Source organism: Lissotriton helveticus, chromosome 7 (assembly GCF_964261635.1).
Source record: "Lissotriton helveticus chromosome 7, aLisHel1.1, whole genome shotgun sequence".
Classification (NCBI taxonomy): domain Eukaryota; kingdom Metazoa; phylum Chordata; class Amphibia; order Caudata; family Salamandridae; genus Lissotriton; species Lissotriton helveticus.
This window is the reverse complement of record NC_136068.1, coordinates 1,758,480,767-1,758,507,962: the sequence shown is the minus strand read 5'-3', so window position 1 is coordinate 1,758,507,962 and position 27,196 is coordinate 1,758,480,767. Positions and strand designations below refer to the sequence as shown.

Genomic DNA, 27,196 nt, shown 5'->3' with positions numbered 1-27,196 from the left:
TATCTATCAATGCAGATGAATTGACAATTCTTCGCTCGAGTTCAGTCCCTGTGGCATCATAGTTTCCATGTCAATTATGTATTTGGACTCAAGCTTTCGGAGTGCCAATTTGCGGTCCCCCCCACGAATGCTGACAGGGATATCATCAATGACAACCATTCTTAACAAGTTTTCATTTTGAAAATGTTGATCATAAAAATGACGAGCAACAGGGTACTGTTTGTTGTTATGCCTGATCGCTCTTATATGCTCGAGAACTCTATTCTTGGCACATTTGACACAGTACGATCAAATGTGCCAAGAATAGAGTTCTCGAGTCCAAATACATAATTGACATGGAAACTATGATGCCACAGGGACTGAACTCGAGCGAAGAATTGTCAATTCATCTGCATTGATAGATACTAGCATAATGATGTATATATGCAATATATACCCTGTCAGTGAATTTTGAAATCTAATAATAGTTTCTAGCATAATACATCATTTGTGCTGTTGTAAACTGCTACCTTTTAGAATGACTTTTGATATTGTTATTATTTATTTTCAGGTATATGCACGTTTGTGGTGATGGTGATACATGCCAACTGAAACATTCGAGACCAAACAAAATTATGAGACTACACATCTTATACTTAAGATTATGCCCACTGGGGCGTCAGTTTTTGATTTTGTTTTGTAAATATGGGACATGCCCTGCAACTACAATAACCCAATACTATGCTGCCCACTAGGACGAGCTTGTGTCATTTCCTAGTATCATGGAACTCGAGCAGACCCATTGTACAGTTATATTTGTAATTGAATTTTGAAACATGTACTTAGGAGCTCGAGTGAATACAAACTACATTTTAGGATTGGGTGATGTTATCTGTGCCCACTTGGGCGGGATCTGACTGTGTGTCACGTAGCAAAACACTCTTTGCAGTTCAATGATATATTGACTTTGATGGTATTTCTTTGACTATTATCCTTTTATTTTGGAAAACTTTTACATTTTAGATAAGCTGTATCAAATACCTGCACTACTTAAATGTATAAAAATGCATTGATATATGTTTATTGTGTGAGGTCTCTATTGACTAGGTCAAAATGGCGAAATCACATTTTGTTTACTGACACTAGGGTGTAGTCCGTCTTCTTTGTTCACTTAATGACGTATATTTAAATGTGTGTATTTGTTTTGCTTCTGTAGCGTGACCAAGCCGAAAGGTGAAACGCGTTGCTGTGCAGTCCGATTAAATATACTGCAAACCGAGTAAGGTGTCCGTGTTGTTCTTCCTGGAGCTGGGGGAGTGCGGAGTAATATATATATATATATATATATATATATATATATATATATATATATATATATATATATATATATATATATATACACCCCAGCCCGACCTGTTGTGTGTTGCCTCTACTTTAACATCCTCCACCCCATTGTGTCAGCGCTGATGTTTCTGTGGTCACAATGTGTGAGTTCATGCACAGTAAAGACTGCATCGTCTTCTTTAGTAACTTGATTTTAATGTAAGAATGGCCCTCTAATAACTTCACCTTTAAATAAAGTTCTATTTTGTTTTTTAATTTTTATGGATATTTGTGTAGTATGTGGAGTCAGCACAATAGCAGCTGGGCGCTTAATAGCGAACTAGGATGGAGGGGACAGTAAAAGGCAGATACACAGTTACCTCAGTTGGGTGGGATGTTGAAAAGTTACCTCAGTTGGGTGGGATGTTGAAAAGTTACCTCAGTTGGGTGGGATGTTGAAAAGTTCTAACAAGGTATTTTTGTTGTGTTTGTTCAATGAACTATCCTCATTGTGTATTAATCTATGTTCTAGAGGCTCAACACAACATTAAAAGTTTTCTCTTTTCTTTTGATCCAAACTTTGTGCGTGTAAACATCTGTCATCTTTGTCCTTCCACCATTTAAACTGAGGGCTTTGCCTGCACCCGTCACTGTTAGTTACATTCTGATACGGAATGGTAAATTTGTTTATTTTCTTAGAATTTTTTTTAATCAACACCTTCTGATCACAAAGATCAGAAATGTGCGTTGTTCGACATCACTGCTAGTGCACGTCCAAACATAAAACATTAGAACTGTCAATAAAACTTAGTTGTTTCTTTAAAATGTAATGTGCCCGTTTCCGGCTGAAATATATTAAGGACATTTTTTTCACACTAAAAGAATCCAAACGCTAAACCCATGTTGAAAGGAGGAGCTGAAAAGTGTAATTCCGTCCCATTTTATGTTTCTATATTTACCTTTGTAACATGGGTCTAACTAAGCATGGCATTGAATGGCTATATTGTGCTGAAAACTAGCGTGCTGTCAGGACACAATAAATGACCTTGGCAGGAGCAAAAGGAGCGGCCGCAATTCGGGACACCACAGCCCTGTGATGACTTAAGCGGAATCACCGAGGAGCTTACCGGGGGCCTCCTGGCTGTCATCGGGGATGGTGGACTCGGACAGGGGTTCGCTCAGCTCTCCGCCTGAAGTGGCCGCCGGGGGCGTAACTCAGACCCCCGCAGGGGGTGTGGGGGGGCTGCATGGGGCCCCTCATCACAAAACTCAGGCAAGAGAGCTCCACTCCGAGTCATGAAACTCTAAGGTCTTTGCAACCTAGGGGATACCCCTGCTGTCCGAGCCCTGGGAAAGTTTCTGAGCAGGATAGCTCTGCTGTCAGAAGCCTGCGTCTATTAAATATGCATTATCTGAGGGGTATCTGTGATGTCCGATACCGCTACTGTGTAGATTGTAATCTGAGGGATAGCAAAGCTCTTTAAAACCGGAGCCTATAAAATCTGTGTAACCTCTGCTCTCCTGATGCCTGCTACTGTGAGGTCTGGGTAACTTGAGGGACAGCTCTGCTGCCTTCGGCCAGACAGCTCTGCCGTATGACGCATCTGTTACCCGAGGGATGGCTCTGCTCTAGAGCCACAGATAGTGAGATCCGTGTAACCAGAGAGATAGCTCTGCTGTAGGAGACGAGAGAAAATGAGATCTGTGTAACAGTAGGACAGCTCTGCTGTCTGAGGCCTAAGCGTTTGAGAATGTGTAACTGTAGGGAAAGCCGAGCTGCCTGTGGCCGGAGCCCGTGTAACAGTTGCTCTTGGACCTGTGCTGTGACATGTGCGGATACATGCCTGGGTCTCATGCAAGGAGGCCATATGCCGCTCCTTCTCATGTCTCTGGAATACATAAATAAATCGGGCTTTGGTAATGCATTTGCTAGAGTTCTTCTAGTAAAGCATTGCTGTATTGTGTTGCAGGCCTCCTCTTCTCCCCTCGGCGGTTCCGCTCAGGTTAATTTAGTGCCTTTGAGGGTTCTCCCTGACAAGGGCTGTAATTACTCCCTGGGGTGGGTAGTCAGCCAACCCCAGTGGGATAACGAAACGTGAGGGCCCCCCTGCTAGGTACATGGAGGGGCCCCTCTCCGGTCTGAATCAGGAGCTCTCAGGCCAGGTACTATGTTTGGGGGGAGGGGTGGGGGGCCTGGAAGTCACCGACCCCAGCACTGCAGGAGCTGCGGGAACCTATGTTACGACACTGCCAACTCCTATATCACTTTCATATAGTTTCCTTACTATTAGTTTAACGGTGCCAAAGTCATTAAGATAACCAAACCCAAACCCAGCTTTTCAACTGAAACGGATTTAACCAGCGCTCTGTGTATGCGTATATCTCCTTGATTTGGTTAATATAATTTGAATAATTTCGTACCCCTCAAAAATATAATAAATCATACAACACACTAAATAGAAAATAAATCCATAACGTAAAACCAGTGGCTCTACCTCAGTATCCCAGAAGTTGAGAATAAGCAGGCAACATATTTCTCTGCCTTGAAGGCTGCAGCCTTCACATTTTCAGGTTTAGGTGAAGTACTGGCCAAACACGGTTTCCTTAGAAAAGTTCTCCATCACCATCTGCACAGCCACAGAAGATTTTTAACCCAAGTGCATCTCATCCAATTCTAGGTAATCAAAACGACCACCTTGGAATTATTTATCACCACAATTATGTTGTATATGAATGGAGTGTAAAGGAAGGCAAGGTGTATTGAGAGTCCAATCCAGTTACACATATCATGCCCAGAATATTGAAACTTTTCTAATAGAACTGGAAAATAAAAAGCACATGTACATAAAATGCAGCAGAGATTCATGCCTATTATTTACATTGACTGAAAATCCATAGGAGCCAAAATAGGCAGATGGCCAACAACAGTTATAAAATATAGAATACCATGTGCACATCCAATTGAAAACATGCACAATTTTGAAATGTACATTTTCAAAATACTTAAAATCAATGTAAAAGGAGGACAACTTTACACAGAAATAATTGTTATGAGCAATCCTTACGCAAAGACGTGACCTATGCAAGTAGTTTATATAATGTCATTCAGATCACCCAAGACAAATACATGTATATAATTTACAGCTCTTAGCTCTGTACTGTAAATTATACCAAACCCAAGAATGTTGTACCACAACTAAAGTAGAAACTGCTACAACGCAGCTGTTCCAAATAAAATCATCACCTCTGTGAACTTGTCTGCCACCATGTATCGCACACGCCAAGACTTGTCCTCCGTTGCTTGCCGTAATGTAGGCATCACTAAAGATTCCAAGTCTTCCTGAGGAAGTAGCTGTGCAATATTGACGCAAGCTTCGACTGCTAATAAGCGCACAGAGTCCTGAAGGATTAAAAAAAGCAAACAGTTTAGAATTTGGAGCTAAAAATGACTGAACTTGCAAGAAGTGGCCTTTTAAAAATGATTTCTACTAGGCTACTGCATGTGTAGTACGTCAACCGAGGTCATGCCAAAAGGAATCAAAGACAACAATCCCATAATGGATCCCACATACTTTTTAAATAAAATATGAAACCAGACACATGGAAACTAACATGCTAGTTGTTATATTTACAAGTATTTTTTCACAAGCAAATGGCAGTGTTTAACTAAACACCACAGGAATCGTGTTGAGTTGAACTCTGCTGTATCCATTTACTTAAATGTTTATTTGTGCCCTACACTTGACATTACAGCAAGAGTGAACTCACATCATATATACATCGTGTGCTAGTGCTGTACACTACAATGAGAGACTGGCAGCCTTTCAGAGGTGCATGCCTCACAGCTGACTATATTTTCTTGCGAAACAAGCTGTGTCCTCAGAGCTTGCAGACTTGTTATCCAAGAATTCCCAAACTACTAGCACTGAATCATGATTTCCAAGGTTCGACTCAGTTGCTAGGGAGAAAGTATTTAGTGGGTAGGGCAATTGGGTTCTAAGGACATTGCATAGAGAACTAGCAGAAGCAAAGTTATGTTAGAAGTGTTTACAAAACACTAAACTTGAGAGGAATTCCAGGTACCTCAGACCTTACTTCTTTTAGGAAAAATTTAAAAACTTTCCTGTTTAACAAATAAGTTGCTTCTCCTGTACTTGGCCCTATGGGCAACACCTGTTAGTTTTCAGCGCTGGGACGCCTCCGGGCAGCTATTCTGCGCTTTATAAAACCTATTTTCATTACCGACACATTTATTCAATAAACAAAAAGGATAGTAAACGGTTGTTCATTTCTAGATATTACCAAATTTTCAACTTGATTGTTCCAGAGTCCGGTATCCCACAATTATCTACACAACCCTGAAAGAAATACTAAACTGTTTGCAGTGTAAATGGTAGCCAGCATTGAAAATGCAAAAAGCGAACCCCTGTGTGGGGACAGCATACAGGATTTGAAGGGGTTCACCCTACCAAAACCACCATTAATAATAAACACACCTGCTCATCAGATGCAAGGTTTGAGAACATTGGGATGATCTCAGTCTTGACATGTTCCAGTTCCAATACTTTTGCAAATTCTCCCAGCTTAGAAGCTGCTGCTCGGCGCACCATGGGAGTATCATCAGAGCACAGGTTACGGAAATGCCTGCAAAGAAGAGACCATTTTTGTTTTTATTGCTCAATATTCCAATACAACTTTATATGTTTTATGCTAATGCCACTATTATATTACAGTGTAATATAATAAATACATAACAGGATATATATATATATATATATATATATCTCTCTCTCTCTCTCTCCATGGTGTTCAATTGTCCCAAACACAAGAGCAGCTCACGAAGAAAGAACCACCAATCCAAGAACAACAGTTACGCTTCATTACTAGGTATAGCAAGCAACACAGGGAGTTGAGATTCATAATCCAGAACATTGGCAAGTTCTACCTGGAGACAATTTTCTAAAACACAAGTTAGGGAGAGGTCCTCTAATAACATTCCAGAGGGCCAGATCCCTAAAGGAAGAACTGGTAACAAACAGTCCAGGAACTCAAACATCGACTTGGATAAGCGAGAGTAAGGGTTTTAGGAAATGCCACAAGTGCAAGGCGTGTACCTATGGGGAGAATACCACAGAAGTACCCCAGCCATTTTCTGAAAGTAAGTGGCACATCAATAAACCATTAAACTGTAAAATTTAATTCGTAGTGTACACACTTCGGTGTAGCTGCTTGAAATTGTACATAGGAAGTACCATCAGAGGATCTTGCAGCATGTGCGAGCAATCAAGAATGGGCATCAGGCATACCCCATGGCAAGGCATTTTCAGAAGCACCATGCCAATAACTTGGGAGGACCTGCGATAATTTGTTTTACATCAAGTGCCATCAAGATTGAGAGGAGGGAATAGAGAGAGATGCCTGAGACAGCTTGAATCTCGATACATTATCCGTTTCAACTGCAAGATACCTAATGGTCACAATACAGAAAAAAAGAGCTCCATGTACATTTGTAAATCTGCCAAGAGTTCCGAGAGGGAATGTAACACGGACTGTTCACAGACTAAGAAAGTAGAAAGATCTCTCTTTTTTAGCTCTCACTTGCATTAGCAATGAAATATTTTAGAAGTTTTTTCAGCCTCTTAACATGAAGTAAATATTGTTTCATTTTTTCACTTGGCACTTTACACTTTTAGGATTGGGTCATCACTTGTTGCCCAAGATAGGGATCGGGCATTTGCCTTATTCCATTAAGATAGTTGACATATTTGAATTGAATTATACATTTATTAATGTGAGTCAATATTGGAGAGATCCCTTCCCGAACTTTAGCTGATAGGTATGAATTTGTGGTACTATTATTGAGTGGAATAGTGACTCGGTATAGGCTAAATAGTGCTGTGCATGTTCATTAGTATGAGTTTGAACAGTAACGAAATAAAGTGAGTTGACGATGTGACATATGTTGAACAATAGAGCACTAGCCGTGTTCTCACCAAGTAGGAAAAAAAAAGTTGTTATCAACACTTTTTTCCTATGATGTGTATTTTAACATTTGTGCCTATGGTTGGTACTGTGTAGCGATTGCCGCAGGCACCATAGGGTGGATAAATCAGGCACTGGCCAAAGGCTTTCAACAAATGATATAAAGCAACAGGATGATGGTATTTTGAAACCTGTGCAACTTTGGAGACGTTTTAGATTTGACATCAGCAAGGCATTGGCTGAGTGAGAGAAAAAAAAGTTGTAAAAATATGATGATATTTTAACACTTTTTAGGTCTCGCCTGAGCCAAAAGCATGCGCTGCCCTGTGAGACATTTAGTATTGGGGTTTTCAAATTGCCACCAGACCTCGCTGGCCTCAAGCTTGTGGTTACACGCACACCCGCCATCTGCCTCCCTTCCAGCGAGATCACTGCTGCGTGCGCACCACTCGCGTGCTTACCACAGAGCATGTCCTCGCGATCGCTTTCGCCGCGATCGCGATCACTTTCGCCGCGATCGCTTTCGCTTTCACAGCTGTGCATCCGTTACTTTTATGGCCGTGCGGCCAATGCTTGTTCTTCGAGGTAAACTATGACCGGGTTGTCAGCTCTAGCTTCCAGCAAGATCTGCCCCTCTTTATCTCCCGGTCAGCTGTTTATCCTACCCCCAAACGTTTCTCTCCATCAAGTGTGTTGTTCTTCTATCCCTCCACGTTCACTGGTTCTGAGGCCTCCGGTCCTGCTAATGTTTGCAGTGCACACGGGTCGCCTCTTGCTGCCTGGTTACTGTCCCGAAGCAGCCAGTACTGAGCCGCGGAACCAGACACAATAACCAACACCGCTCTGCTCCCATAGCAATTTTAGAGACTACACGACCACCACTGTCCCTTGAGCACATACTTGCACTAGTCCCCGACACACTGTGCTTTGTATTTTTCATATGCAGGCCAAGCAGCATTGTACAGTTTTAGTCTAGGCCTTCGACCATCCCCGTACTGTCTGTCTAGTGCTTTCTGGTTGTGGTGGCTACTGTCACGGCCTTAGACCATCAACAGTATCCTGTGGCTGACCAGTAGAAATGAGGACACCTTGCTTGCACATCCACCCCCTATGCTGGGTTGTTTCTCTCCTAATGCTTGCTCGTCCAGAGGTCTCCATTGTCTGGTCACAACTCTTGTGATGGTGTTGGTGCCCTTTCCACTGCTCCTCCGTACAAGGCTGTCTTCTGTTTTTGTCTCTCTAGTGAGCAATTGGAACTTACATGTAATTATATCACGTGCTCTTTATGCACCGTGCAGATACATTGCATGTACCTGCTTCATTATTTATGCACTAATGGAAACTACATTTGAGGGATTTAGCCAAATCCCCAAGATCGTTGTTTTTCAGGTGGCAGTGCTATAATATAGATTGTCTGGAATGTTGCTCTGGATAGCGTCATACTCTGTCCTCTGCAGACACAACATGTTAGCCAAAATGATGGCATTAGCCTAGCTGGTAAATGCAGATCACTCCCACAACCCTAATGGAAGTCCAGGCCAAATAATTATGTCCAAGTTTAATACATGAAGGTTCTTTGTTGTACTGAAAAATATTGTACAAATTGAGCAAGGACCTATGATTTTATTTTACTAAAATATATAAAGGTTGCTTTACGTCATCAGAAATTCGAGGTGCTGTTTCAACCAACTGTATCAAAATCACAACAAAACAGTAGGAAGGAGCGTGAAAGTGCATCCAGTTGCATAATGTCTGTTGGTACCTTTCGGGAGAACAGACAGTCAACTGTCTCATACCTTGATGACCGCAGTTAAATCTAAGACATGTTTATTTGTTTACTGTACTATACTAACTCTTAAGGCCCTATTAGATAACGTAGCTCCTACCAAGTTCTACAATCTAGTCTATGACCTAGGCCATGCTATGTTGTATTCTCAAGCACACACATTAATTTTCAATCTAAAGTATGTATTAACATTTTCTTGAAGCTTTAAAGGGATATCTTTTTAATATACATCTTTTGGACTACATTGAAATACAGTATTCCAGGAGATACCAAGGTCTTAATGGATGCGTTTTTCGATTTGTGTTCTGACATTATACATGGCTAAGGTGCATGACAACTACCATTTTGTAACTGTTAGCCAGAATTGCCACGATTGAACGTAAAATACCACAGTTGACAGAGTGAGTTGAAGACTCTGAAAGTGCTGAAGTTAAACTTGCTATTCCACAGTTGGTATGGTAAAAAGGAAAATGTTACAAATTGTGCTGCAAAACAATAACAAGCATAATCGGTAATGCTCTCTCTCTTCAATTTCCCCGTTGTTTGGCCATTTGATGGCTGAATGTTTCCATAGTGGGAGAGCTTTCTGGGGAAATTATAGTTCTAGAATTGTTCGTCAAGCACTTGGTTAGGACAACTAAGAATGGATTTTTGATACCATTAATACCATATGTGTAAATCCAAACACCCGCATCTTTAGTTGGTCATTATTTGACACACATGCATTTAACAAACTGATTGATGAGGTTTTTATGGAGCTAATGGTAGGACATGATATAGAAAGTAGGGATGCAGTCTTTATGGAGCTACTTATAAAACATGATATAGAAAACAGTGATATCCTTTTTATGGAGCTAATGATAGGACATGTTATATAGAAGGCTATAGAAAGTAGCACGTTTCCAAGAATTAAATTGATTAACAATCAGATTTATGATTTAAATACACATACTAATGTAGTGCTTTGGCAATTTGAATAGACACGCTTAGCTTTTTCTAAAAATGTTGAAGCTCATCTCCTTGTCGAAAGTTATTCCTGTGGAAATGTTTTGATCTAAGGCACTGTTTTGTTAGGCTCTTAAGCAGGACAACGGTCATTTGTTAAAATACTGCACATGTAAAAAAATAAAAATAGGCCATTTTTTTTTCTAAAGCAGTGAATAAGTCTGTTTGATGGAAGTAACTGGGATTTGTTTGAGTGTACAGTTACCACAAACTTTCTTGTGGCAGATCATACTTACTTTTTGGGTGGGATAGGATAATCTAATGTCAAGCTGTTCCTTTCTGATGAAAAGCAATTCATACCATTTGATTACCCACAAAATCATGGTTGGAATAGCTGAACTTTTTTTTGTGTGAAGACTCACTCAATTATTGTATTGGTTTATGTACCTTAATGTTTCCTGATATTTCATACCAGGGTCTAGATTTCTTTTTTTTTTTTAATAGTTTTATTTTATGTAATATCTTATTTTATCCATCTTATGCTTTTTCCAATCTGAAACAAGCATTGGCATAGCCAATAGGTTTCGCTTTTGGGACCCTATAAGGATTTAGTTTTGCAGCACAATATCCTTGGTGCAACAACATCAGCGGTTGCATGGCTAAACCTTGTACCTTATAAGTGTTTAGCCATGCAACAGTAAATGTTGTTGCACCACGCATATTGTGCTGCATAACTATACTTATAAGGTCCCAAAAGCGAGACCTATTGGCTATGCCAAGGTTTGTTTAACTTGTCAGTGTTTTAAAGGTATTTCCAATAAGGATTTTATATGGAAAATATTTTACACACTCTGCACTTTATCTGTACAATTTTGCACATTACTATTCAAACGTACTGTATCAATTTTAGGCACTTTACGCATTACAATAAGTCGCAATTGCTAGTAACAGTGAAAGCAACTGATATTATTGATTCATTGTTACTTTTGAAACCATGTTCAAACTATGCACTGTTTTTTTTGCACTGTCACTTTAAAATTTCAAAATGGGTACTGGCTACAAATTGGTATGAAAATGGCGGTGATACAGGTTTGACAATAACTGCGGAGACAGTTGAAACGCGCTACCCGATTATCGTGGCTTTATAAATCCGTTTGCAAGCTATCCCGAGCGTGCTAGAGTCTGTTTTCGCATACAGGAACAGATATATATATATATATATATATGAATCGCAAAGACACACTTGAGCTTTTGGAAGGGCACACCGCGCTGCTCTGCCATTCGGCTTGCTGGCCCCTGTGCAGCTCCTCAACCCCTCTCCATGCTTTTACCAGATCCGACGCGTTTCGGGGCCACTCCGCCCGTTAATCAATCATGGATATTCCTTCACACAGGCACCAGACGCTCACCTTGGTAATTCAAATTTTTTTCATTGGATTAAGTCACCCTTAGTGGGTGTGGCGGAGGTTATCGTCAAGCAGACTGCTGGGCGATGTAGTCCTTGAAGGCGAGTTACAATTTGCCCTTTAGTTTTCTGCCTCTGTGTATCTATCTATCTATCTATCTATCTATATCACACACCTAAAAGGATGGTAGGAGGGATTGGTAGAAATAGGAGAGCTAATTCAGCCCCAACTGCTATAAATCTGTAAAAGCCTCCAAAGGTAAATAAGACTACAGTAAAACATCCCACGTTCACATAAGATCAAATGTGTCCTCAAAGGACAGCTTGTTATATTAAAGTCTCAGATGTATCAATATACAAATCATAGATTTTGAATTTAAGCATATGACTAGCCTCTGTCCTCTTGAGGAAGTACGGGGCAATACAGACAGGTCATGCTCCAGACACCTGAGAACACTACATTACAGTTAAACTTGCATAAATTAACACTCAGTCCTAAACAATTGTTAAAAGGACAGTATGCAAAATGTAGCTCCAAGCACATAAACACCTAAAAAGGATTAAATACCTGGGAGAAGAGGTTTTGAGAGGTGGGGGGGGGGGGGTGAGGGGGGAAGAGTAGAAGTTAATCAAACTCACTGTCTCAGCTCCGCTTTTACAGTACTAGAGACGCGTGGGTAACACACACTGAAAAGTCCACAGGCTGAGGTTCGGGAAGTAAACCAGTCCCCACTGGCTAGTCGCTTCACTAAGGGGACAAAATGAGCTTCCAGGTCAGATGGAGAGTGCTCATGAGAGATGGCCCGCAAGGAATCCACAGCTTTGTCTCGGACGACAGTCTCTTCAACTGTTGCCAGGCTCTCAAGAGGAGGCTGCAAAGACAAGTTAGAAGAGGTATGTTTCACACTCAAAAAGGCACATTTCATGCTTACACTTTACAAATACATTTTAAACACCTATTCTAGGTGCCATGGAACACATACATCTACAGGTTTTATTTTTATTATGAAATACTTTCTATAAGTTTCCCTTGCTTTGTTATAGTGTGTGGCTATCCGGTTATCTTGGTAACATGTGACCTCACTCAGAGGAGGCGATTCAGTTGCTACCAGCACGCCATATTTTGCATTCAGATTATAAAGGACTCCATGCTGGCATTGAATAGGTCTTCCAACCCTCGGTCAAGTATTAAATGTAGGTATTTGAAGACATTCAGCATCCACCTTATTGCAGATTCGCACTGACTGCCCATGGTAGTAATCTGGAATCCTGACAGGGCCTCATACTTATCCCAGTTGATGTTGTACTTGGAGAACAGGGAGAAGTTATGGATCAGTGAATTTGATGCTGGAAGAAAATGCATCTGTGTAGGGGAGTTTTAGCAAATGGTCATCGGCATATAAAAAGAATTTTACATTTCACTGGAGTATCTCGTTATTTTTTTTTACATACGTAAAGCCACTGAAAGAGGTTCAAGCGCTAGTAGGAACAGATGGGGAGAGATTGGGCACCCATAACTACCACATTCACAGCTGCTGCATACCAGCATGTTGACTACATGCTGCTTTTGGCTGGCTGGTTACGGTAGCTCTAGCCAGTTGCTGTAATGCTTTAATTGAGCAGTTAAAGAATGATTTAAACCACACAAAGGCTTTGTCAGTAATTCCTATTGAGGAGATGCAGTTGATCAAGATAGTTTGATCAACTGTTTTCAAATTTATGTTGAAGCAAGTGAGTGGTCCAGAAGGAGAAGCTCCCCAGGAAGGCTTTAGTTGTTAGTTATCTTTAAACTGTGAAGAGGGGCGTAAAACCGTCCTCTTTACTGTGTATAGAACGAAAGCCTACCTAGGTCGAGTCCAAGATGTGGCTATTGTAGGAAGCTGGGTTTCTGTTGAAGTACCCTCTTTTTGCCAGACTACTGATGCACTTTGACTTGATGAGCCCAATCAGGTTCCCAGGGCCTGAAATATTTACCAAAACTGTACCTTGTACCCCAATTGGCACCTCTCTGGCCACATGTCAGTCCCTTGTAAAACGGTACAAAAGGGGGTGGTGATGGACGGAGCATCTGAATCAATCAAACACTCACACCCAGTCAAAAGATCTGGGTTTAATCCATCACCGTTCTTTAGCCCACTCTGCCATCCCAGTTCAGACATGGCTATATGCAAATCAGTCTGACCCTGTGCCTCATGGGAACAGTCCAGCCCGAACTGCCAAGCCATGTCATCCCTGGACCGGAAACAAGCTTCCCAGGACCAGTTTCTGGCATTCCAGCCGTCTTCAGCCCTGCTTGCTTGAATCCAGTGGCAAAGTGAGCAAGGGACTCACGTCTGAGCATACCCGGCCACACTTATGGCGGCCAAAAGCGGTAGAAAAGGGGGTGGTGATGGACGGAGCATCTGAATCAATCAAACACTCACACCCAGTCAAAAGATCTGGGTTTAATCCATCACCGTTCTTTAGCCCACTCTGCCACCCCAGTTCAGACATGGCTATATGCAAATCAGTCTGACCCTGTGCCTCATGGGAACAGTCCAGCCCGAACTGCCAAGCCATGTCTTCCCTGGACCGGAAACAAGCTTCCGCAGTACCTAGGTGCCTTGTAAAAGGCACCTAGGTACTGCGGTCAGGGAAGGCCTCTAATGGCTGCAGCACTTATTGTGCTACCTTAGAGGCCATGTGCTTTTTTTCCTCTCGCTGACATTTTAAGTGCAGTAATGCCATTAAGAGTATATGGTGCTGAGAGTTTGTCATAAATTCCACAGCACCATAATGGCTTTACTGAAAACTGGGGGGTCTGGCATCAAATTTCTCAGCACATTAAACCCACACTCATGCCAGTGTGGGATTTAATGAAAAATGCACACCGAGGGCATATTAGAGATGCCCCCTGAAAAACGACCAGCCTCTGGTGGGATCCCCGACTCGTACACACCAGCCTGCCACCACGAGACAGGTTTCTGTACCCCTGGGGTGGGAGCCTTCGCTCCCAGAGCCCAGAAACAAAGCCTTTCCTGGGTGGATGTGGTCACACCTCCCCCAGGCCAGGAAGAGCCATCTGTGGCAGGGGAGCTTCAAAGGCCTTGCTGCCTTTGTAATGTGACCCCCTCTCCCCTCCTTTTCGTCACGAAGACCAGCGAGAAAAATTAGCACAGCCCAGAAGATGTGCCCACCTCTGCCTATCCACCCCTCAGGTGGGGGAGACCAGGTGAAGCCCACTCTTCAGTGTACGCCATCTTGCACTTTCCAATCAGGATTAGGGATTGTGCCCAATCCCCCACGTGGAATGAGCACACAAAGGGTGTAATCACCCTAGGGTCAGTAGCCCATTGACTACTGACCTTGTGACCCCTAAAACGCCCCATAAATACAGTATTTAGGGGACAGCCGTGAACCAAGAAAGAAGATTCCCACAACTTAAGAAGGACGAAAGAAGACGCCCAGCAGAGGAGACTGCAGCCAAGAACTGACTTGGCCACAGCCCTACAGGCCCGTCTGCAGTTTCCAGAGATCCTGCGCCAAAAGTCGCCTTGTCCCGCAGAAAACGACCTCCGGAACCCTTATTAGGACTGACTTAAAAAAAGACCAGATCTCCTATGAACAGCAGCTCTGTTCAAAAGAAACAGCCAAGAAAAACTCTGAAACTGCTGAGGACAAAGAAACCCAACGCCTGGAACCACCACTGCACCGACGCCTATGGCCAGAGTCAGAGTGGCCCACCGGTCCCAACGAGATCCCCCAGCATTCCAGAGTCCTAGTCACCCCTCCAGGACTCCCAGACATCGCCTGCAGCCTCTGCATGGAGACACCCCCCCCCAGACCTCAAAAGACACCTCTGCATGCAGCCTCCTTGGAGAGAGGAACCCGAGGTGCACCTATGTCCCTGAGCCCTCCAACTTACCTGCCCAGCTGTTGGTTCCTCCCGGAAGTCTTCCTGGACCGAGCCTGCAGCCAAAACCCAAAACCGGCAACTCCCATTGAAAACAACAGGGCACCAGACGCCAAAATAGCACCTTGCACCCAGCCGCTGCTGGTGCACTTTGGGGGTTAACTCCGATCCGCCTTTGCCCTGAGACTAACACCAGGAGCTCTGCTCCCACAACAATTTGGCCTGCTCGTGAGAAGCCACCAACTGGAGGCCCCCTAACCCCCACTGGATAACATTGGGCTTCAGCACTCTGCACACGGCCGCCCTAGCGCAGCTGAGGGTGTTTTGAGAGTCAATCCTTGACCCTGGGGGAACGCCGGTTTGAACCCCAGAATACCAATTCCCACAACTAAGTACTTACCTGTTAACCAATAACTTCATTTCTCTCCATAGGAATACATGGATTGCTTTTCCATGAAAAATGTTCTAAGTGTGGAGTTGGTTTTTGTATTGAACTTTAAGAAACTGTGAAGAGCAAAAAAAATGATTACTTACTTTTTCTCTAGATGTCCCAGTGTGATATCTAGGTGTATCACACGGAGTAGAAAAAGTATTCCAGAAAGTAATCTGCAAAGTACTTTAAAGTAATCTAACAGAAATGTCCACTGTATTGAAAGCATTTACAAACATGTAACAAAGTCATTCATTCAACTTGCTTGTATTGTTCAACCTGCCATGAATATTATTTTATACACTTACTTACACGACCGTGGGACGGGTGACTGAGGGTAGGTTACCCACGCGGACTCCAGATGAGTCAAGGCTTCTACTACTGAGGCGCCTCGTGATCCTCCTGCCCACGTTGAAGCACCTCACATCTATGAGGGAGGTCTTACACTTTTTGACTACACAAACTTAGATAGGTAGTCCCCTCTGAATGGTAGCTCCTAAATTAGCAGCACCGTTTAGTGTAGATATTGACCACCAACCCCCTTTTTACACTGATTACACATATATAGGTCCTGAAGAATTGCCAAGGTACTAATAGACCAACAGGGCAAGAAACATGTCGACCCAGAGAGAAGAGCACATTAGTGAATGAACATCCCCCGTTAGGGCCGGTGCCACTCTTCTTTATATATTTCTTTTTAGTAAGGTGGATTACCAACCAGAATAAAAAGTATCGCCTTGGAATATCCAACCTTTTTTAACTCACCCCCACAGCACCCCTCACTATCTACACACACACGGGCCACATACCCCCCTTTGCGGGTGAGCATTGCAGCGCTGGCTCAACAAGGAGCAGGTCCATATGATGAAGCATGACACCTAGCTTGCTGGGTGTGTGAGGACCCTAGTTCCGCAAAAGCGGGATCCCAGATCCCACTACCTCCTTTCTCTCTCCTCCCCAACTTTTTAACTCACCACCACTAATTAGTTGGTAGGTGATTTCTAGCTCAGAGGAACAGCTTCCATTTTATTTGTAGTACATACACTTACTTATCCCAGACTTGCTTGGTTCTAGAAAATAAATAAAACTAAATTGTATTTTTGTACAAATCAAATTGGTCTGAGTTCTGTTTTTGAGTGTGTGACATCGTTTGCTGATTGAGTGTGTACAACAAATGCTTAACACTACCCTCTGATAAAGGCTTACTGCTCGCCCACACTACCACAAATAGAGAGTAAGGTGCTATCTATTTTTATCTCTGCCTACCTTTGGGGTACCACTGGACTATATGCACACTATACCTCTTTTTGGTATAGTATATACAGAGCCAGCTTTCTACAGCTATTATCTTGGTAAAAGCAAGGAGTGTGATCAGCCTGCAGTTCTGCAATACAACAGGACGAAGATTTACCTTCAATCAGATTTATGTTATTAATTTATGTAATTTTCCATAACTTTGACAAAAATCTCTCTGATAGTCAGGAATAGATAAAGTCTTCCAGTGGTGAAAAATTGGCTGGGACCAGAGACTTAAGCCTTGACACCAGGAAGGATACCTGGGGTGGAACCAGAAAAGAACTTCGTAGTGCGGACCTCTGCATGGCTTATCAGTACAGGGCTCGAAAATTCCACTCGACCGCTTGCATATGCTTGCTAAATTTAACAAGGTCGAGCTGTTTTTAGGTCCTACTCGGCCTTTCTGGCGAGTAGGAAAACAAACCAACTTTTGTCCTCGGTCTGTGAAAACAGAGCAAATGTGACAAGACAACAAGATTTAAAGGCATTTTTATTGCTCAAAGTTAATAAGCAATAAAGATGCCTTAATATCTTGTTATCTTGTCACGTTTGCTCCGCTTTCAAAGACGGAGGTCAAGTAGGTTGCAGTTAGGTTGAGGACATTTTTTAAGGTACTAGTCCTGCAGGACTAGTACCATTTTTTTGATTTTTCGAGCCCTGCAGTGGGTGTGTTGTCACCTTGTGAATAGAAGGCTTATTGGCCTGAAAGAGATCGGAGGGTGCAACAGAAGGTCTGCTTGGCTAATAATCTCATGTTGTAGAACATTGAATAATAAAAGAAGAGAGATCCTCATAGTGGTTTTTTTTTGAGGGGGTACGGGGGGTTGAGAATTGTAAACTGTAGGTGGGAGACATAAAAGAACCCACTACAGAGAAAAGTTATGCATTTATCAACAATAATTCCATTTTAAGAGCTTCATCTAGAACAAGAGATTGAAAAACAGTCAAGATGTTGAACAAACCTTTGAATCAAATTGTGGGAAAGCTTTCAAATGTTGGGGTGCTGGTTCGGATGTCATGTGCGACATATGAATGTTATAAATGTGGCAGGAGATGGAGCCAAACCCAATTCAAGGGGCCACCAATCTCTTGTCCATAGCTGCTGAGCTTTTCTGAACAGTAGAATCTCAGTTTTGTCACCATTTAATTACAGACAATAATTCGTCATCCAGGAAGCAATCTTTCTCATAAAATGAGACTTCACCTAGTCAACAGTCTGTCCGAAAGATGTGAGCGTAAGATATTATCTCAAAGTCACATCCTTTGACAATCTGAGTCCACATAGATGTTCAATAATGTGGGGCTCAAGAAAGAGCCTTGGGGGACCCCTATATTGATAGGCATTGTATGTGACATATAATCGATAAACCACTGTAGAGCTTTACAACAGATGCCTATCACATGCAACCTGTAGATCAGTAAAGCATGAAAGACTGTGGAAAAAGCTGCTGACAAGTCAAACAGCACCAGCACTGCTTGAATGCCAACAGCTAGAGAGAATCTGATGGAGTCAGAAAGTGCAACCAGAGCACTATCTGTACTGTGGAAAGTTCTGAACTCTACTGAGAAGGATCAACAATCTCATGCTCTACCAAATAAGTGGTAAGCTGTTGGTTACCGAAACCTTCCAGACTTTTTCCTAAAAGTGGAAGGAGCGAAATGGGGAGATAATTGGAAAAGTTCCATGGATCGACATTAGGTTTTTTTTACATCTGAGAAACCTGCACAGCTTTCCAAGCCATCAGAATTTGGGTAGCATCGAAGAACAAGTTAAAAAGAGACCTAATAAAAGGTGCAATCAGGTTTGACAAACTGTGTGTAAAACCTGATGGCCATGTGTCAGGTGAGAGTCTGATTTAAGTTTCCCTAACAGCCCCTGAATTTGGTCTACGGTAAAGGGTTAAAATCTATCCAAATAGAAAGTGCTATTAGGAGGAGGCGACTTGTAGATAGATAGATAGCTCATCTACCTACCTAAAGAGATCAAGAAAAATCAGATAAATTATGTTTAATTTCTCTTTGCAGTGATCAGAAAGGGAATCGCATAATTCTTGGGATGCAGGGCAAGCACAAAACCAGGCGTGAGGCTTAACTTCATAAAGAGCTTTAAAAAGTTATTTAGCCGAGTTGCCTGTGTGATCAATAATGGTCAAAATTATTTTTTTTTTACGTGCCACTCTATTTCCTGTGGTAGCTGGTAAGCATTGATTTATGCGCTTCTTTATCCGAGGAAGTTTTGGTCTTCCACCATCATCTTTCAAGCCTTTTACATGTGGCTGTGTCCATTCTTAGCTCTGTGGAATACTATGGCAGATGGAGACTACTGGGAGTCGATGAAGCCTGCTTGAGAGGGGTAATCCTTTCAAACACTAAATTGAGAGAACTATTGCACTCAGAGTCAAGTTTATGTTGTTGACCTGTGTAATCTCCAAGGATTGAAAAGCCTTGGAGAAGTAGTCTGGGGAGACTAGCTTTCATTGTCTTGAGGCTCTTCTACAGACTAACTTATCTATCCAATGAAACTTAGGAATCTAAAACTCAATCAGATAATAGTCTATCCACTTTAGAGGAGGATCACTGACCAAAGATAAAGAGTCAGTAAAGATTAGGTCTAAAGTGTGACCTGCCTCATGAGTGGGGCCGACTACTTTCTATTTGAGACACAACATTTACATGTCAGTTAAGAGTTGGGCTACCTCGAAGTTCAAGGAATCATCCATGTGGAAATGAAATCCCCCTTATAGGAGGGAATTATTTGATGCCAGTACACTTGGGGCAATATATTCAGCTAGCCGGTGGATAAAGGCTTTCTTGATTCCCGGTGCATGATAAATAAGCGCACCCTTCTAGTGGTCTTCTGTAGAGAACTCGATTTTTATAAATACACAGTTCTTCCCAGTAAGATAACAGGGTGTCAACCAATGAGACATTAGCTTTGCCCCGTAAAGCAATGGCAACACTTCCTCCGGTCAGGATTTGCTAGCCTGTCTTATCAAATGATAGTGATCAGGGAGTACTAGAGGTATATACCGGAGAGGTAAAGGATTCAGCAGTTTCAGTAAAAAAGGAAATATATATATATACACACTGAGTACAGGTGTTTTAAAACTCTTCTGGAGATAAGTAAAGAAAGATGAAAAGAAGTAATCAACTGACCATCTCAGTGAACTTCTTTCTTTCCCGCAGAGCTCCGCCTGGTAGCTGCTGCCCATGACCCTAGCAGGTTTGAGAGTTTGAGGCCCTCCTCCATCCGCAGACACCCGCATGCACCTAATTCTTAGTGGTCCAGTGGGGAGCATCTCTGCTTTGTTCTCTGTCTTTTTGCTTTCTGTCTTTTTCTCCTCTGAACTCTTTTTTTTACCTTCCTTTAATCTTTTCACCTCTTCATGTCCCTGCCGCTACTCGCCCCCCGCCCTCCGCCCCCCCGCCCACTCTCCTCCAGCACCGCTTTCTTGTCTACCAGCTGTCCAGGCCTCACACTACTTAATGGCGACCGCTTCTCTGCATCAAGGACCCTGGTCCACGGACCATCCACCGCTACAGCGCCACCATCCTCCACGCCCTTAACACCGGACGCTACTGCACCTGCCACCTCGCGTCGCCAACCACCACCAAGGGCCCTTGCTCCTGCCGCAACTGAAGCAGCACCTTCGCCTCCCACCGCACACTAAACCAACCCAACACACAACCCACAAAAACCACACCGATCGCCTCAGCTGTATCCTAATCAACACAAGTTCCGTTCACAAACATGCCTTAGAGATCTGGGATCTGCTAGACTCAGTCTCCCCTGACATCACCTTCCTCACGGAAACCTGGATGAGCAGCACCTCAGCCCCAGACATCGCCATCACAGACTGCTCCAAAATCATCCACAAGGACTGTTCCGCCAGACCAGGAGGAGGCATCACCATTGTACACAAAAACACCATCCACATCACAACCAGCTTGGATGACAACTCGACCAACATGGAGTACCTCCACTTCCAGATACAAACCAACCTTAATACCACCCTCCGCGGTACCCTCATCTACAGACCTCCCGGACCCCGCCACCAGTTCAGCGAATCCCTAATAAGACTTCATTGCACAACACTCTCTCGAATCCACGGACTACATCCTCCTGGGAGACCTCAATTTTCACCTGGGGAACCTCAACAACCACAACACATCATCCCTACTGGAGAACCTCGCCACCATCAGACTCAAGGAACTGGTCACCTCTACAACTCACTCAGCAGGACACACTCGACCCCATCTGATCCTCAAGCAGCAACATCTCCTTTAGCCACACCTCTGAACTACAGTGGACAGACCACCGATGCGTCAATGGGGTCTGCAGCTCTTGGAAACCAAACCCCCCCCTCCCCCCACATCGGAATGATCCTGGACTCCTCGCTCGAAATGAAGCACCAGATCAACGGCGTCTCATCCTCCTGCCTCCGCAAGCTTCACCTGCTCCGAAAGATCTTCAAGTGGATCCCTCACCGAGACAAGTATTATTTATTATTTAGTGTATTTTATATAGCGCGCAGCTACCCCAACGGGGTGTCCCGGCGCTCCTCTGTAAACTTAAGCTTAGTCTAGCTCAGATGGAACTAAGAGAAAGGTTTTTAGAGCTCTACGGAAGGGGAGTTCTTCCTGGATCGTCCGAATGTTGATGGGAAGCTTGTTCCAGTGGGAGGAGGCGCAGACTTGAAAGGTTTTTCCCTCCCGAGCGGACTTTTTTTAATCTGGGGGTGGTAAGAAGATGTTTTGAGCTGGAACGAAGAAGTCTGGCATTGCTGTAGGGACGAAGACAGGAGGAGAGGTATGCAGAACCCTTTCCTTTCACTGCCCGGTGGGCCAGAGTTAGTGCTTTAAATTGTGCCCTTTTTTGGATTGGCAGACAGTGTAGTTTATGCTGATGTGGTGTGATGTGCTCACTGAGTGAAATGCCACAAACCAGAAGTACTGCAGCATTCTGGACCGTCTGGAGGCGATGATAAAGGCCCGCGGACAGACCTATGTAAAGGCCGTTGGCATAGTCCAGGTGGGAAGTGATTAGTGCCTGAACGGTTGTTTTCCTGGTGTGGCTAGGGAGGAAGTTGATGAACTTTTTCACCATCCTGATTTTGGAAAAACAGGCAGCGGACACCGTCTGAACTCGGTTATGGAATGAGAGGCTGGAATCCCATCTAACCCCTAGGTTTTTTACTGATTCCTTTGGTAGGGGGGCGTACTCAGGTCGAGGGGCCACCACAAGTTGGAGTCCAGTGGCGCGGGCTGATGGAAAAAAAGGACCTCGTTTTTACCGGCATTAAGCCGGAGGAAGTTGTTGTCCATCCACCTTGCGATTTTACGGAGGCAGTTTTTTAGAGGATCAAAGGTGGTTTGAGAGGGGTTGTCGTAGGAGAACAGTAGCTGAATGTCGTCAGCGTATGATGTGACCTCGATACCTGATTGGGCAATGATCTCAGCCAGGGGGGGAGAAGTAGATATTTGACAAGAGGGGGCTTAGTGAGGAGCCTTGGGGGACTCCTCACTTGAGTGGGCGACTATCCAAGGTAAAAGGGGGGGTAAAAACTGCCTCAGTCCGATTGGACAGGAAAGAAGCAAGCCATTTCAAGGCCTTGCCTTGAATGGCTTTTGCCTGGAGACGCTCGAGAAGGACGGGGTGGGAGACGGTGTCGAATGCTGCCGACAGGTCAAGGACAAGTAAAATAGTCACCCACACGCTCGTCAGCAGCATACTCTTTGCCGGCACTATGAAAAACCCCAAAAAACCTGCAAAGCATCCAAAGTGCCTCCGCCAGACTCATTATGAACATGCCTCGCCGCAGCCACAACACGGACCACTTGAGAGATCTCAACTGGCTACCTGTCAACAAAAGGATCACCTACAAGCTACTCATGCACACCTATAAAGCCCTACACAATGCCGGACCCGCGTACCTCAACCACCTCTTTCCTTCCACATCCCTACCAGACATCTCCACTCAAGCCATGGCAACCATCCCACGGATCCGCAGAACCACCACGGGAGGAAGATCCTTCTCCTACCTTGCTGCAAAGGCCTGGAACTCCCTTCCTCTGCATCTAAGGCAATCACCATCACTGCCTCAATTCAGGAAGGATCTCAAGTCCTGGCTCTTCGACTGAACAGCCGACCACTGAGAATCTTATGGGTGAGTAGTTGCGCTCTACAAAACCCTGATCAATTGGTTTCCCAATAGTGCATTAACGCTTTTATCTGAACATTTATAAAAAATATACAGCCCAGACATTAGAAATTATGCAAAGTAAGGAATAAATCAATGAAATAGTCTATAGGGGAAATTTCACAACGTATGAAACTAATGGTGTTCAGGCATACTTAGCTACTTCAGAGCCTCTTTCAAGAACATTGGAATTAAAAATTAAAATATTTCAACAGTTTAGCTTAGTATAAAGTTTCCATGCAACATTTTGTATTAAGGACAACAATGTCATTAACTCTTGAAATGTTCCATTTCCGCTATGTGTGATCATCACACACAGTGTCTGGTACTCCAAACACTGAGCACGTAAACAAGCTCTTTAATGTGGTTTGTGGATTGATTCAGTATGTGAAAAAACTTCAAGTAAGCAACGGCTGACTTAACTTACATAGAACACACATCCCAAGAGAGGTTCTTTGCGCTGGCTGAAGGGGTATAACTAAAATGCCCTGTATGTATTTTTTTTTAATGTTTACAACACAAAGAAAGCAGCTAAAAAAGCAGGCTCTAGCACAGATATAAATGGTTGTTCCCAAGTTGTATGAAAACCTAACTTTCAATGCAAGATAATGGTGCTACAAAAATGCCACTCTAAAAGGTGTTCAGGACTGAAACTTACCAGTAAGCAGTGAACATATTCTGGACCGCCAACTAGAGTGGTAAACGTTCCCAGTTGTTCAGCAAGAGCAAGAAGCACTTCATCTTCGTCATAAATTGTATCTAAAAGAGAAAAAGGGAACAGTTCATATGCATAGCACAAATCATATTCTTCAAGAGGGCTTAACTAAAACCCTTTAATAGTCAGCCAAGAGTGTATCCACATAAGGCAATTCCTATACAATAAGAACAACCACACTTATGACAATTAAGTTCAAACAAATATACAGGTTAAAACAAACTGCCACGGAAAAACAATGCAAAAAAATCTTAAAAACACTAAAAGTTAACCTTTTAATTTAGACGGGAGCAAGATTCAGAGGTCATTTAATACATGCCACCACTGCCTGTTTACCTGCACCAAAGCACTTATCTGGATTCTACTCTCAAAGAGCCCCAATCTTCTCCAACATCTTAAGTTATGTACTTTCCATCTCCCTCCAAATAAGTGATGACATGCCAAATTCATATGCTTTCCCAATTACAGCCATTAGCAGCACTGGCCACATTATTCAATGTAGGACCACTGTATTTACAACCATATTTACCTCAGTATATTACTTTTCGCTAATAGTAAAGTGCTGATGTGCCTAAATGTACAAAACGCATACTGATCCTTAATTTTATGCAACCGACAATTGCCCAAAAAGGGAAAACCAATACTCTCTTAAATGGTTGTATTGTTTCCCTATCTATGCGTTGATAAGATAAACAATCACACAGATAGTACTTTATAGACCTGCTCTAAGAATGTTATCGTTTTTATTGAACAATATTCTCCGAGTCTAAAACAATACCTAACAGCTTCTGCAGTGGTTCTTAATTTGACATTTTTAAACAAGGAACATAAATATCTCGTCCTTATAGACAACAGTTTGGGACATATAATATAAGAGATTCAACTGTATAACCACAGAGACAGCCTGTATTTCCTTCAAGAATTTGGTTCCACTTCCCTTCAAACTTCTAGATCGGAATGTACAACAATCTTTAAAATGTATTTTTTTACATGACCTGGCAAGTTTAGCATTAGATAATCTTGGCTCTATGCAATGTAAGTGTCAATTATGAAGTCTTTGTGCTTATATTTTGTGGGTTGTGTCAGATCGACGACCCACTAATTAGTAGTATGTGTCGCAGATAAGGTTTCTCTGAACATAATGGTTCATTTGCCCCAATGTCTGTGCGTCAGGCAGAACATAGAGTTCTTGTCCTCGCAATAACCTGTGCAAATATGTATCTTTATATAGCTTTCCCCAATTCTTCATATATTATATAGTTTAGTGAAGAGGAGTCAGCCTTGGCAAAATCGACGACATAGTTCACAGTAGTAGTATAATGGAATGATACCAGAGATTTTAGGCCTAATTCTAGTCTCATGATACAGTGAGGAGTTGCCGACCGTAAATGCAAAAAGAGGTGTACACATTTCAAAAAGATGTTATTGAAATTGGAGATAACCTTGTTGTTCATTACCTGGGATGCATACAAATGATATGGAACCAGTTTCATGTGTAGTGTTTTGGGTGATAGATTAATCTCCACCCTATGTTAAGAATCCAACTAACCTCAGAATAAAGAAAATAAATATAAGGCAGAGACTAATCCCTGCACCAAGATGTGATCAGACATTTTGTTTACACCACAAGTACTTAGCCTAATCTTGTTGACAACTACCTGAAATAAAGCATTCATGAACTGATATGAAATTCCTGGAGCATTTGTATTATAGAAAACAACCTAAATATAGTCACGATCTACCTGTAAGGAACGGTAGAAGTTCACTGCGTGTTCGTTCCACTCCCAAAGCCAATGCAATTGTGGATAGTTTCTTGATGCTGTTCAGCCGAAGCTATGTGGAAGTAAAAAAATGAAAAAATATTACAAGATCAAAAGCATCTTTTTTTGTAAATGGAGTCTTTAAATATTGCTACCAATCCAATATTCCAAAGGAATGCAACATAGAAAATTACTTTCAACTCTTCAAGATTCTCAACCAATGGCGGGAGCTCCAAGATAAATCACACCTTTACTGTACTCATGTAACTAAGACTGTCTCTCACATACCAGCCACAAGTGCTTCAAAACTTTCAATCAACTTTTCAACTATATCTGGCATTTAAACCAGGGATGTGGAATTCCTATAGCCCAACGCCCAGGGCATATTGTTTGGGGTCAAGGACGACAAGTTTTAATGTGAATTTTGTCCTTGGGACAAGTAGGCCGAACCCCCTGCAGTACAAACCCTTTGGCTGCCAGTTTGCAGTGCCACATTATGGATCAGGGAAGGGCACTGTCTGCAGTTAAGGTAATATTTTTGCCCACTTGTTAATGCTGTTCAAACTTGTAATTGTGGTTCATTAATTGAAAGCCTTCATTATTATGGTTGCGCTCTAAGTAAATGTTGTAAGCTCTGACTGCACTACTGACAGTGGTTCCAGTATAAAAATGTGTACACACGTTTTCAAAGTTTAGCAATATGAGGCTATGTGCAATGCTCTCTGATTTGATGCAAATATTAGCAGAAGCTTGAAAGCAAGATTGATGATTCTTTGCTTAAAAAGAAAAGTTCATAAAAAGTGAAAGCAGGAAAATAAACATTATGCTAAACTACTGTAAAATTTCAGGTACCATTTCTTTGCAGCATCATTTAGTAACAACGGTTGATGCATGCTAGTATTTCTCAAAAATGTTCATAATGGAAAAATCAGTGTCACTAGTTCCAATAAGATTAAGGGAAACAAAAATAATAAAGCATTGGCAAAGCCAGTGGGCCTAAAATTGTTCGTCCGCTTTTTAGTTTTGTCTATGTGTGAATTGTTTTGGCACTGTTTGTGTAAAACATTGGTGTGGGAGCTGTTGGGCCCTCGCCATTTTAACAAACATTGGCAAAAGCAAAAAACGGTTTTGGTCTCAGAAAGCACACACTGCCACAGTAGTTACTGGCACTGAACACAACTACTTTGTGTGCCAATATGCTCCTTGTGAAAGAGCAGAATGCGGTCACTCGCAGTGAAGCCAGCCGATACAAAGAGAGAGACTGAATTTTAATAAACGCAAAAGGTCATTGTCGACGCCAGACCAAATTAGGGGATCAATTATTAAAGCCTCAAAAGTGCACCCATGGGATATATCCTTGCATTAAGCGCAGCTTTATGGCAGTTGTGAATTCCCAATAATTTATAGAAGCAGGACAAAAAAATAGTACTCCTAGAAAATATTTGTGAACTGCATTTTAGCATGAATAAATATGCATGTGTAG

At 42.6% G+C, this 27,196-nt stretch overlaps 1 protein-coding gene across 2 annotated transcripts in view; it reads right to left on the bottom strand.

Annotated features, from left to right (window-relative positions):
- LOC144770737 (uncharacterized) overlaps window positions 1-27,196 on the bottom strand; it is a 214,967-nt gene that overhangs the window by 170,580 nt on the left and 17,191 nt on the right. For both annotated transcript variants that reach the window (XM_078655478.1, XM_078655479.1), the window contains exons 2-6: window positions 25,696-25,786; window positions 23,897-23,997; window positions 12,060-12,292; window positions 5,799-5,946; window positions 4,547-4,702 (exon numbers count right to left, since the gene is read on the bottom strand). In XM_078655478.1, coding sequence (XP_078511604.1) covers window positions 4,547-4,702; window positions 5,799-5,946; window positions 12,060-12,292; window positions 23,897-23,997; window positions 25,696-25,786 — 729 coding nt within the window. The remainder of the gene's footprint in view (window positions 1-4,546; window positions 4,703-5,798; window positions 5,947-12,059; window positions 12,293-23,896; window positions 23,998-25,695; window positions 25,787-27,196) is intronic.